The sequence below is a fragment of the Anolis sagrei genome, chromosome 6 (genome assembly GCF_037176765.1).
Source record: "Anolis sagrei isolate rAnoSag1 chromosome 6, rAnoSag1.mat, whole genome shotgun sequence".
Taxonomy (NCBI): domain Eukaryota; kingdom Metazoa; phylum Chordata; class Lepidosauria; order Squamata; family Dactyloidae; genus Anolis; species Anolis sagrei.
This window is the reverse complement of record NC_090026.1, coordinates 56,282,023-56,296,215: the sequence shown is the minus strand read 5'-3', so window position 1 is coordinate 56,296,215 and position 14,193 is coordinate 56,282,023. Positions and strand designations below refer to the sequence as shown.

Below are 14,193 nucleotides of genomic sequence, written 5' to 3'. Positions count from 1 at the left end.
GCCTTGCATAACTTTATCTGGCTGTATACCACAAGAGAAGATTCTAGTCTAAAGGATTTTTGGCTCTTTTCTGAAAGGTCATGCTTTTCTTTAAAAAAGTTATGGTTTCCTAAAGATGTTCTCCAAAAGATTATGAATGCCATTTTGAAAAGAGACTACCTTGCCACAAGGCAACATAGGACTTTATGGTTGCCACGGTGCTCATGGGGCTATTCCAACTCCTCAACAACAAAAAAACAAGTGTCAAATCAGGTCTTATAACTACAAAGGAGTTTATTTGACATCACTATCATGGCCTTTGGAAATGTTTTCCTCCTCAGGGTCTGTAGTGAAAGTACACAAGTCTAATGTGTCACCAAATCTAATGCATACCTCAATTTTCAAAACTCTGGGGGAAAAAAAGGACTCGCTGGCATATGTAATATGAAGAAGCAAAAAGTGCACAACTGGTAATTTGCCCAAAAAACGTGTGCATTACAGTCACTGAATGCTTATAAATCCTTTTTGTAAAATGGAAGTGTTAGAACACCAAAGCTTTTAGCAATGGGAAAGAAAACCTTGAGCTGTAACTATGCTGCTGAATGAATCGACTTTAACTGCCCTGGCTCAATTCTAAGGGGCCATGGGGGCTGTAGTCCAGGATCATGGGGGCTGCCAAAGAATGCTAATGCCTCACCAAATTACAATTCCCAGGACTGCATAGCACTGAGCCATGGCAATTAAGTTAGAGATGACATCCCTCAAATAGGAGCTCCAAATACTCCAGTAACTTCCCCCACCCCCCTTTTTTGGCTCAGCACTAAGATTCCCATATGATGCTAATCTAATGCACACTCTAATTATGGAAAAATAATGTAGCCAAAATAGGGTGAGCATTAGATTCAAGTAAATACAGTGATTTACCTCTTTGCTTTCAAGTGGAAATTCATCCTGATCCTGCTCAAGTGTGGAGGACGATGAACATGATACAGCAGGAGAATGTACTGCAAATTTCTTGGCACAATCTAAAAAGTAAGTACGATGCATTATTAAGTGGTAAAGCTGCAATTTTAGATAGAAATGATATAAATATTCTAAGTTAAAAATATTGTCTAAGTCTGGGCTATGCATCTTCAATCCCATTCCCACTTCCTCATGGAAACACTGTTATCATCTCCAACCCACTCTATTTCTGGTTTCAATCTCTGTCCCATATTCGTTTTACAAAATGGTAAGGAAGTGCTTCTTCCAGCCTTGAAGCATTGCCATTCCTAATTTTCATCCCTTTTCTCCACTGCGAGAGGGCTGAATGACAGAAAAATATGTATACGGAAGTGTATGTGGCCTGCACGCCCTCTGCTACATATCATTACTTCAATCACACTTGCTAAGCTGTCAGTGGTCAGAATGTCAGAATTCTCCAAAATGTCCTGGAAACAAGATGCATGTGCAGTTTTATGTAGAAAAATCTATTTGACTTCCATGCATCTTGTTTTACAGAAGATTGCACATGCAATCCACTGACAGAAGCAAAGAGGTGACAGCTACAAGATGAGTTAAACAAAGTTTAAGAACCAACTGATCTAGAAATGATACCGTGTTGCTGCTAAAGCTGTGGTAAGGCTGAATGTTATAGCTGCTTAGCTAAAAAAGATGATGATAGCTATCAGCTACCCATCCCAGCCATTATGAAACCAGTTCACTTACTGCACTGTTTTTTAAACTAGTCACATCATATGGAACTTACTTTCAAAGCAGCTTTGTATATAACTCAACACCTTATCTCCTGGTATGTCAATAGGTTTCTGTTGCCTGCAGGAAGAAAATGAGTTGGAAAAAATCACCCTTTTCAAAAATGCTTCTTGGCATTGCCTAGAAATCATGTAAGTCAATAAATATTACTTTACCATACAGTGTTAGTGTGTTGCATTCTACAAGACAGTATCAGATATGAAATCAAATGAGATCATAAAACTGATAAGCAAATAACATTTCTCTCAAAAATGTTCATGTAGCTCTACGTATTTATGCTAGTCCCAAAACGCTTGCAATCAAAGAAAGGGTGGAAAGACATGGATTTTCCAGAAAAAAATAGAAATACAATGCTCCAGAAAATTTCCCAAGACACTAAACCAAGGCTTCTTAAACTTTTTCCACATATATGAGCCCTTTCCACCCAAGAAATTTTTACATGACTCTAGGTATATAGGCATGTAAGATAGTATTTTTAAAAATCAAAAAATTATTGATAATAAATCAGCATTTGCAAGGCTTCTTAACAGGCTGATTTTCCTTTTCATGAATACAGTTGAAGCATTTTCTGCAGAGTCCATTGTAAACCCTGCACATTGTTAACAAATTTGTGGAAATGTCTAGGGAGTATTCAGAAACCTTTTACTGTTGCAATTTTTTGTGCTCTAAACAACATCATAGAATCATAGAATCAAAGAGTTGGAAGAGACCTCATGGGCCATCCAGTCCAACCCCCTGCCAAGAAGCAGGAATATTGCATTCAAATCACCCCTGACAAATGGTCATCCAGCCTCTGCTTAAAAGCTTCCAAAGAAGGAGCCTCCACCACACTCCGGGGCAGAGAGTTCCACTGCTGAACGGCTCTCACAGTCAGGAAGTTCTTCCTAATGTTCAGATGGAATCTCCTCTCTTGTAGTTTGAAGCCATTGTTCCGCGTCCTAGTCTCCAAGGAATCAGAAAACAAGCTTGCTCCCTCCTCCCTGTGGCTTCCTCTCACATATTTATACATGGCTATCATATCTCCTCTCAGCCTTCTCTTCTTCAGGCTAAACATGCCCAGTTCCCTAAGCCGCTCCTCATAGGGCCTGTTCTCCAGACCCTTGATCATTTTAGTCGCCCTCCTCTGGACACATTCCAGCTTGTCAATATCTCTCTTGAATTGTGGTGCCCAGAATTGGACACAATATTCCAGATGTGGTCTAACCAAAGCAGAATAGAGGGGTAGCATTATACTTCCCTAGATCTAGACACTATGCTCCTATTGATGCAGGCCAAAATCCCATTGGCTTTTTTTGCCGCCACATCACATTGTTGGCTCATGTTTAACTTGTTGTCCACGAGGACTCCAAGATCTTTTTCACACGTACTGCTCTCGAGCCAGGCGTCACCCATTCTATATCTTTGCATTTCATTTTTTCTGCCAATGTGGAGTATCTTGCATTTGTCACTGTTGAACTTCATTTTGTTAGTTTTGGCCCATCTCTCTAATCTGTCAAGATCGTTTTGAATTCTGCTCCTGTCCTCTGGACTATTGGCTATCCCTCCCAATTTGGTGTCGTCTGCAAACTTGATGATCATGCCTTCTAGCCCTTAATCTAAGTCATTAATAAAGATGTTGAACAGGACCGGGCCCAGGACGGAACCCTGTGACACTCCACTTGTCACTTCTTTCCAAGATGAAGAGGAAGCATTAGTGAGCACTCTCTGTGTTCGTCCACTTAACCAATTACAGATCCACCTCACTGTAGTTTTGCCTAGCCCACATTGGACTAGTTTCCTTGCCAGAATTTGAGTTCAATATAATATACTAATGCATTCAATGGTTTGTTATGATTTGGTTTTACTGGAATAACGGGTAACAAAAACAGTATACACTACTCTTATGTTTAACAAGCACAAACAAAATACCCTGTCTAAAAAGAACAGTTGTATTTGTAACATAGATACTTGAGGACTGGACCTAATGTATCTCAAATCAACTGTTTAGGGGGCCTTCCAGACAGGCCCTATATCCCAGGATCTGATCCCAGATTTTCTGTTTTATACAGAAACAGAAACTGGGGCCCTTCCACACAGCCCTATATGCCAGAATATCAAGGCAGGAAATCCCACATTATCTGAGTGTGGACTCAGATAACCCAGTTCAAAGCAGATATTGTGTGATTTTCTGCCTTGATATTCTGGGATATAGGACTGTGTGGAAGGGCCCTGGATTATATGAGCCCGCGCTGTCAGGTAATCTGGGATAAACAGAAAACCTGGGATCAGATCCTGGGATATAGGGCCTGTCTGGAAGTTTCTTCTTCTTTGGTATAAGAGCAATATTTATTTATTTATTTATTTCATATATTTATATCCCACCCTTCTCCCCACAAGGGGGACTCACATGAGCATCTGAGGATGCTAACAGCATAAATACCATAAAAATAACAATTCACAATAAAATTATTTTAAAACATTATACAACATCATCAGTATAATTTAACAATAAATTAATAGATAAATGTGCCAGTAAAACCAAGCCAAGAGAATCCATGTCGCAAAATCCAAATTTCCTTTTCCTATTGCCGCTGGCCTCTAATCGTACGCCTGCCCCCAGAGCCAGGTCTTCAGTTGTCTTCTAAAGGACAGGAGGGAGGTGGCCAACTTGATGTCCTTAGGGAGAGTTCCAGACGAGGGGCCACTGCCGAGAAGGCCCTGTCTCTCCCCACCAACCGCGTTTGTGAGAGTGGTGGGATTGAGAGCAGGGCCTCTCCTGATGATCTTAAGCTTCATGGTGGTTCATAGCAGGAGATACGTTCGGACAGGTAGTCTGGGCCAAAACCGTTCAGGATTTTAAAGGTTAAAACCAGCACTTTGAATTGTGCCCGGAAGCTAATAGGCAGCCAGTGGAGCTGGTGCAACAGAGGAGTGGTACGCTCCCTGTACGCAGTTCCAGTTAACAACCTGGCTGTCGACCGCTGGACTAATTGGAGCTTCCGAGAAGTTTTCAAAGGCAGCCCCACGTAGAGAGCGTTGCAGTAGTCTATTTGGGATGTAACCAGAGCATGAACTACCGTGGCCACTTTCAACTTCACTCATTCGCTCTCTTGTTACCCCTGGTATAGGGCAATCAGCTTGCCTACCCATTCACTATAACGATTGAACATTTTGAAATACACAAGCATGTGGACAATTTCAACAGAGAGGAGGAAACCATGAAAATGAACAAAAACTCTAAAATTGCAACAGCACAACAACAGAGAGGAAACAAACAAGGACATCTAATTACCTCTCAACAAAAGTTTGCCCCAGGCACAGTCAGGCCATTGTATGCAAATCAAGGTGGTCAGTTGAAACATTCACACCTAGCTCCAGCAGACAAGAGTCCTTTGTCTCACCCTGGTCATTCCAAATATATATAAACCCTTTTTCCTAGTTCCAACAGACCTCACTACCTCTGAGGATGCTTGCCATAGATGCAGGCGAAACATCAGGAGAGAATGCTTCTAGACCATGGCCATACAGCCCGAAAAAACCTACAACAACCCACCGATTGAACATTTTATTTCAATACAGAATGGATGCAAGTCTGCACACACAGGCAAATTATCACACTTTGTCTTGACTGCTTGAGAAGAGATACAGTAAATTTCAAAAAATGCATAGCAGTGTGTTTATGTTGGTCTATTCTGCTGAACCTTAGGGTTGACCAATGCTTTTTCTTCTTAAAATAATAACTAGAACCTCCTAGCCTATATTTAGCCCATCTAACATTACTGACTGCAGTACAACAATCTTGGCTATTATGGATAAATACTGAATTATTATTATTTCATTAACTTCCTTGGTTAATTATTCGAACAAATGTGCAGAGTTGTTGTTTTTTAAAAAAAAACAAACCATTTACCCTTCTTTGTTGATGTATCTTGTTCTGTAATTTCTGAAGTGACTCTGTGGAGAGAAAAAGAAAAGAAAATATGTCGATGCTTCTTCAAAAGCTAGGGAAACTAAAACATTTATTGAAATAAATTACCTTCTGCCTCTGTATACTGCACACTGGAAGCAGTCAATTAAAAATAATCATAAGCATGTGGACAATTTCAACAGAAAGGAGGAAACCATGAAAATGAACAAAATCTGGCTACCAGTATTAAAAAACTCTAAAATTATAACAGCACAACAACAGAGGAAGGAATCCCACTGGAGCATTGCAGCGCACCCAAATACCTGGGAGTCACTCTGGACCGTTCTCTGACCTACAAGAAGCACTGCCTGAACATCAAACAAAAAGTGGGTGCTAGAAACAGTATCATACGAAAGCTGACTGGCACAACCTGGGGATCACAACCAGACACAGTGAAGACATCTGCCCTTGCGCTATGCTACTCTGCTGCTGAGTACACATGGCCAGTGTGGAACACATCTCACCACACTAAAACAGTGGATGTGGCTCTTAATGAGACATGCTGCATTATCACAGGGTGCCTGCGCCCTACACCACTGGAGAAATTACACTGCTTAGCCGGTATTGCACCACCTGACATCCGCCGGGAAGTGGCAGCCAATAGTGAAAGGACCAAGGCAGAGACATCTCCAGCTCATCCCCTGTTTGGGTATCAGCCAGCACGTCAACGACTCAAATCAAGAAATAGTTTTCTTAGATCTACAGAGACACTCGCTGGGACACCTCAGAAAACGAGAGAGTTCAAAAGTGGCAGGCTCAAACCCAGCACCTCAACCAATGGCTGATACCAAATGAGAGACTCCCTCCTGGGCACACAGAAAACTGGGCGACTTGGAAGGCGCTGAACAGACTGCGCTCTGGCACCACGAGATGCAGAGCCAACCTTCAGAAATGGGGCTACAAAGTGAAATCCTCGACATGCGAGTGTGGAGAGGAGCAAACCACTCACCACCTGCTGCAATGCAACCTGAGCCCTGCCACATGCACAATGGAGGAACTTCTTGCAGCAACACCAGAAGCACTCCAAGTGGCCAGCTACTGGTCAAAGGACATTTAATCAACTACCAAGTTTTCAAAATTTGTGTTTTTTGTTTTTTTATCTGTCTGTTTGTTTTGTTCTGTTAGAAATGTAATACAATGTTCTGGTTGCGGATGACACGATAAATCTATATATATAAATTTGTTAGGGGCATCCAACGAGGAAACAAAACTCAAAAACCCCCCAACGAAACTTAACCAAAATTCCCATGCCCATAACACAACCCACAAGGTACAAACATATCTACTCAAAATGAAAAACAACACAACAACACACTCACAAAACGGCAAAACAACAAAACTCAAAAATCCCCCAACGAAACTTAACCAAAATCCCCATGCCCATAACACAACCCACAAGATACAAACATATCTACTCAAAATGAAAAACAACACAACAACACACTCAAAAAACGGCAAAACAACAAAACTCAAAAATCCCCCAACAAAACTTAACCAAAATCCCCGTGCCCATAACACAACCCACAAGGTACAAACATATCTACTCAAAATGAAAAACAACACAACACACTCACAAAACGGCAAAACAACAAAACTCAAAAATCCCCCAACGAAACTTAACTAAAATCCCCGTGCCCATAACATAACCCACAAGAAACAAACATACCTACTCAAAATGAAAAACAACACAGCAACACACTCACAAAACGGCAAAACAACAAAACTCAAAAATCCCCCAACGAAACTTAATCAAAATTCCCATGCTCCATCACTCCCCCCGCCGCCGCACACACACACGCAACCCCACGCTCCATCACTCCCCCCACCGCCGCACACACACGCAACCCCACTTCCCCCGCCGCCGCACACACACACACAACCCCAGGTTCCATCACTCCCCCCGCCGCCGCACACACACACGCAACCCCACGCTCCATCACTCCCCCACCCCAATCTTACCTCCTTTTACTTCACGCCACCTCCAAACCCCACCCCGCCCCTTCCCGCCCTGTCAAAATCTAGGAAAGACAGGAAGGAAGGAAAGAAGGAAGAAAGAGAAAGGGAGGTAAAGAAAAAGGGGGAAGGAAGGAAAGTTAGAGGAAGAAGAAAAGGAAAGAAAAGGAAAGATGGAAGGAAAGAAAAGAGAGACAGCAGAAGAGAAAGAAAAAGGGGGAAGGAAGGAAAGAGAGAAAGAAGAGGAGAAGGAAAGATGGGAAGGAAGGAAGGAAGGAAGGAAGGAAGGAAGGAAGGAAGGAAGGAAGGAAGGAAGGAAGGAGGGAGGGAGGGAGGGAGGGAGGGAGGGAAAGAAGGAGAGAAAGAGGGAAGATTGGCCACAGCAACACGTGGCGGGTAAAGGTTGTTATTTCTATTATTATTATTATGCTATTGTTCCTATGAGACCCTTTTAGGGGGAATGGGAGAGGTGTCAGGTCCCAGAGGCAATGCATTGCATTATTGTTATTGTTATGATGGTGGTGAAATAAAAGGAAATAAAAAGTGAAAGAAGGAAGCAAACAGGGAGGGAAGAAAGGCAAAGGAAGAAAGGGGGAGGGAATGAAGGAAAGAGAGAAGGATGATACCAAGTAGTGAAAGAAAGAAAGAGGTAGAGAAGGAAGAAAGGAGAGAAAGGAGGAGGAAAAGGGGGAAGGAATAGGTAGGGACCTCTCTTTCATAATAGTCCAGATATCTACCTCAACTTTGATAAGTTTTACTATAGGCCACAGCAACGCGTGGCAGGGCACAGCTAGTATAAATATAATATAACAACAGAGAGGAAACAAACAAGGAGATATAATATCACCTCTCAACAAAAGTTTGCTCGAGGCACTGTCAGGCCATTATATGCTAATCAAGGTGGTCAGTTGAAACATTCACACCTAGCTCCAGCAGACAAGAGTCCTTTGTCTCACCCTGGTCATTCCACAGATATATAAACCCATTTTCCTAGTTCCAACAGACCTCACTACCTCTGAGGATGCTTGCCATAGATGCAGGCGAAACGTCAGGAGAAATGCCTCTAGACCATGGCCATACAGCCCGAAAAACCTACAACAACCCCAAAATATTGTCGAAGGCTTTCATGGCTGGAATCACTAGGTTCTTGTAGGTTTTTTCGGTCTATAGGGCCATGTTCTAGAGGCATTTCTCCTGACGTTTCGCCTGCATCTATGGCAAGCATCCTCAGAGGTAGTGAGGTCTGTTGGAAATAGGAAAATGGGTTTATATATCTGTGGAATGACTGGGGTGGGGCAAAGAGCTCTCTGCTGAAGCTAGGTGTGAATGTTTCAGCTGACCACCTTCATTAGCATTTGGAACACTACATGGAACACTTTGAAAAACAAGCCCTGGAGACAGCAACCAAAAAGCCCACGATATGGTTCAGATATGTGGATGACACCTTCACCATTTGGAGCCATGAAGAAGAAGAGCTCAGCAGGTTCCTGGACCATCTTAACAACATCCACCCAAAAATCCAATTCACAATGGAAAAAGAAAATGAAGGAAGACTGCCTTTTCTAGATGTCCTAGTCATCCGCAAACCAGATCAACAATTGGGTCACACCGTCTACAGAAAACCCACACACACAGATAGATATCTACATAAAAACTCCAACCATCACCCAAGTCAAAAAGAAGCATCATTAAAGCCTTGGCAGACCCTGCAAAAAAAGAATCTGCAAATCCCACCTCCTCCAAGATGAACTGAACCACCTCAACTGGGCTCTCCAGGCCAATGGATACTCCACCTCAGACATCAGAAGAGCTGCAAGACCAAGAACAAGCCACGAGAGTCAAGATGAAGATCCACCCAGAGGAAAAGTGTTCCTGCCATACATCAAGGGAACCACTGACCGCATAGGGAAGCTGATGAGGAAACACAACATACAAACAATCTACAAACCCACCAAGAAAATCCAACAAATGCTACGTTCAGCAAAGGACAAGAGGGATCCTCTCACCTCTGCAGGAGTCTGCCGTGTGCCATGCAGCTGTGGACAGGTCTGCATGGGGACCACCAAACGCAGCATTGCCCAAACACGAATCAAGGAACATGAAAGGCACTGCAGACTACTTCAACCAGAGAAGTCAGCCATGGCAGAACACCTGATGAACCAACCTGGACACAGCATATTATTTGAGAACACAGAAATGCTGGACCATTCCAACAACCACCATGTCAGACTACACAGAGAAGCCATTGAAATCCACAAGCATGTGGACAATTTCAACTGAAAGGAGGAAACCATGAAAATGAACAAAATCTGGCTACCAGTATTAAAAAAACTCTAAAATTACTACAGCAAAACAGCAGAGAGGAAACAACCAGGCACATCTTAACACCTCTCAACAGAACATTTTCCCAGGCTCTGCCAGGCCTTCAAATGCTAATGAAGGTGGTCAGCTGAAACATTCACACCTAGCTCCAGCAGAGAAGAGCTCTTTGCCCCACCCCAGCCATTCCAGATATATAAACCCTTTTTCCTACTTCCAACAGACCTCACTACCTCTGAGGATGCTTGCCATAGATACAGGCGAAACGTCAGGAGAGAATGCCTCTAGAACATGGCCATACAGCCCGAAAAACCTACAACAATCCCAAAATAACCACAATTCCTACAATATAAATGTACCCTGGCGTTTGACAGCTTTCGTTATCTATTAAAGTCAAGGCGGGGAAACGCCTTCTCTTTGGTGTTACCATTGCGGCATTCCTCTGATCCACATCCGACGCAAAAGGACAAAACACCAGCCTTCTCGTCACGCCGCTCCCTGGAAATAATTTCAAAACTTTACCTCTGCCTCAAGCGCGCGCGCGCTCCGGAGAGAAGGCCGCTGATTGGCCAAGTCTCTGTTACCGTCACAAAAAGATGCGCGCGCGGATGAGCGTGCGCGCGGCTAAAGACGGGCGGAAGGAAAGGCTGATTACCATAGACTCAATAATGGTAGACTCATGTTGAATGTCAGCTTGCGGGTTCATTTGGCGAAAGTCCAGCTCTTAGGCCTCATCTACAGTTCTGACCATTTATTGCAGTTTGAGGCAAGCTGCAGCTTTCAAAAATCAGTTTGAAAGCTACATTTTATGATCAGTGTAAACCAGGAGTCCTCAAACGTTTAAATAGAGGGCCAGGTCACAGTCCCTCAAACTGTTGGAGGGCCAGATTAAAATTTGAAAAAAACCATGAATGAATTCCTATGCACACTGCACATAGAATCAAAGAGTTGGAAGAGACCTCATGGGCCATCCAGTCCAACCCCCTGCCAAGAAGCAGGAATATTGCATTCAAAGCACCCCGGACAGATGGCCATTATTCCAGTAAAACCAAATCATAACGAACCATTGAATGCATTTGCATATTATATCGAACTCAAATGATGTTCAATGTATTGTCGAAGGCCTTCATGGCTGGAATCACTCAGTTCTTGTGGGTTTTTTCGGGCTATATGGCCATGTTCTAGAGGCATTTCTCCTGACGTTTCGTCTGCATCTATGGCAAGCATCCTCAGAGGTAGTGAGGTCCTCACCTCTGAGGATGCTTCCATAGATGCAGGCGAAACGTCAGGAGAAATGCCTCTAGAACATGGCCATATAGCCCAAAAAACCCACAAGAACTGAGTCAAATGATGTTGTTTAGAGCACAAAAAATTGCAACAGTAAAAGATTTCTGAATACTCCCTAGACATTTCCACAAATCTGTTAACAACAATGTTCAGGGTTTACAATGGACTCTGCAGAAAATGCTTCAACTGTACTTCATGAAAAGGAAAACCAGCCTGTTAAGAAGTCTTGCAAATGCTGACTTATTATCAATAAATGTTTGATTTTTAAAAATAATCATAGAATCAAAGAGTTGGAAGAGACCTCATGGGCCATCCAGTCCAACCCCCTGCCAAGAAGCAGGAATATTGTATTCAAATCACCCCTGACAGATGGCCATCCAGCCTCCGTTTAAAAGCTTCCAAAGAAAGAGCCTCCACCACACTCTGGGGCAGAGAGTTCCACTGCTGAACGGCTCTCGCAGTCAGGAAGTTCTTCCTCATGTTCAGATGGAATCTCCTTTCTTGAAGTTTGAAGCCATTGTTTTGTGTCCTAATCCCCAAGGAAGCAGAAAACAAGCTTGCTCCCTCCTCCCTGTGGCTTCCTCTCACATATTTATACATGGCTATCATATCTCCTCTCAGCCTTCTCTTCTTCAGGCTAAACATGCCCAGCTCCTTAAGCCGCTCCTCATAGGGCTTGTTCTCCAGACCCTTGATCATTTTAATCGTCCTCCTCTGGGCACATTCCAGCTTGTCAATGTTGTTGTTCATTCGTTCAGTCATCTCCGACTCTTCGTGACCTCATGGACCAGTCCACGCCAGAGCTCCCTGTCGGCCGTCACCACCCCCAGCTCCTTCAAGATCAGTCCAGTCACTTCAAGGATGCCATCCACCCATCTTGTCCTTGGTCGGCACCTCTTCCTTTTGCCTTCCACTTTCCCCAGCATCATTGTCTTCTCCAGGCTTTGCTCATGATGTGGCCAAAGTACTTCAACTTTGTCTCTAGTATCCTTCCCTCCAATGAGCAGCCGGGCTTTATTTCCTGGAGGATGGACTGGTTGGATCTTCTCGCGGTCCAAGGCACTCTCAGCACTTTCCTCCAACACCACAGTTCAAAAGCATCGATCTTCCTTCGCTCAGCCTTCCCTAAGGTCCGGCTCTCACATCCGTAGGTGACTACAGGGAATACCATGGCTTTGACTAGGCGGATCTTTGTTGCCAGTGTGATGTCTCTACTCTTTACTATTTTATCGAGACTGGACATTGCTCTCCTCCCAAGAAGTCTTCTGATTTCCTGGCCGCAGTCTGCATCTGCAGTAATCTTTGCACCTAGAAATACAAAGCTTGTCAATATCTCTCTTGAATTGTGGTGCCCAGAATGGGACACAATATTCCAGGTGTGGTCTAACCAAAGTGGAAGAGGGGTAGCATGACTTCCCTGGACCCAATTCTATCGTTGGTCGGATTCAGAATGCTCTGTGATTGTAGGTGAACTATAAATCCCACAACTACAACTCCCGAATGTCAATATTCTATTTCCCCCAAACTCTACCAGTGTTCACATTTAGGCGTATTGAGTATTTGTGTAGAGTTTGGTCCAGATCCATCATTTGAGTCCACAGTGATCTCTGGATGTAGGTGAACTACAACTCCCAAACTCAAGGTCAATGCCCACCAAACCCTTCCAGGATTTTCTGTTGGTCATGGGAGAACTGTGTGTCAAGTTTGGTTCAATTCCATTGTTGGTGGAGTCCAGAATGCTCTTTGATTGTAAGTGAACTATAAATCCCAGCGACTACAAATCCCAAATGACAAAATGTGAACTCCCCTAGGGATCTTTGTTGAAGTACAGTATAAGATAACTTACGGTAATTCAGCTTGCAGTCAAATACTTCTTGCAAAGATGTACCATAATTAACCCAAGTTATAGTCCTATGCATGTTTTGTTGAAGCATGCAAGCAATCGGTGAGTGAGTGTCAACTCAAAATAATTGGTTGGGCAATGCATGGGGTGATGGCTGAGCCTGGAACTTTTGGATACTGTTGCACTTTACAGGCTTGAACTATGCAGATGTTAGATAAGAGAAACAGAGACAGACTGATTTGATTCTGCTGAAAAGAAGGCTTTTCATATGGTCAAAAATACAATTTTAGATCTCTCTGAAAGGACATTTAGTGAGTTGATGCAACTGATCATTTTAGACATATGTTCTGAATTAAGAAGAGGAAACTTCGTGTTTTTTATTGTTCATTTGCGTGGCATATTTTCTTTATCTGGCAAGGCAGTGTGTGGGCTGATCCAATGTGACCTTTACATGGTTTATTTTACATTATGCCACATGTTTTTCAATAGACCCTATGGAACATTACAAGATTTATTTCTCTATAACTGTAAATAACTGTTACTTATAATTGTCAGTCTATTGCATTGTTGGTAACAGAAAAATAGTACTTAACATGGTTTCATACTGTCTTTGTAAATATGTAAGTAGAGACCTCTTCTATCATGTATTTAATATTGTTCACACCACTCAATAATCAATTTATTTATAATTATATTTTACACAAATAGAACCACAGACGGATTAACTTTTTATTGCCAGCTGACATTTGTTAACTCTGAATTATTGTGATCTTTCCAATCAGTGCCTTGCATAACAACACTAGTCCTAAATTGACAACTTCTATATTGATTTTATATCAGTTCATTTGTCACGGCTTACTTTGAAGAATTCCAAAGCTTCCCTTATTTAGTGAGGGTACTAAAGTTCCTAGTTACTTTCTTTCTCCTCTGTTTTCTGGATGCAGAATGGTGAGGAAAGAGATAATTGCTAGATTTATAGTGTAAGTATGCTTTATTGTCACTGTTCATAATGAAACTTGAGAGTTGATTATGATTTCTAAAGCCCATCTTACTTCAGACGGTGGGCTATGTCTTAGGATTTCATCACATGAGGCAAGGGACTCAGGGCGGTGAA

General features: G+C 42.7%; 1 protein-coding gene across 1 annotated transcript in view; it reads right to left on the bottom strand.

The window, feature by feature from the left end:
* CENPC (centromere protein C) overlaps positions 1 to 10,493 on the bottom strand; it is a 35,501-nt gene extending 25,008 nt beyond the window's left edge. The window contains exons 1-4 of the mRNA XM_060783320.2: positions 10,377 to 10,493; positions 5,621 to 5,664; positions 1,727 to 1,791; positions 904 to 1,004 (exon numbers count right to left, since the gene is read on the bottom strand). Of these exons, the coding sequence (XP_060639303.2) occupies positions 904 to 1,004; positions 1,727 to 1,791; positions 5,621 to 5,664; positions 10,377 to 10,379 (213 nt within the window). The 5' untranslated portion in view covers positions 10,380 to 10,493. The remainder of the gene's footprint in view (positions 1 to 903; positions 1,005 to 1,726; positions 1,792 to 5,620; positions 5,665 to 10,376) is intronic.
* Between the last annotated feature and the right edge of the window lie 3,700 nt (positions 10,494 to 14,193).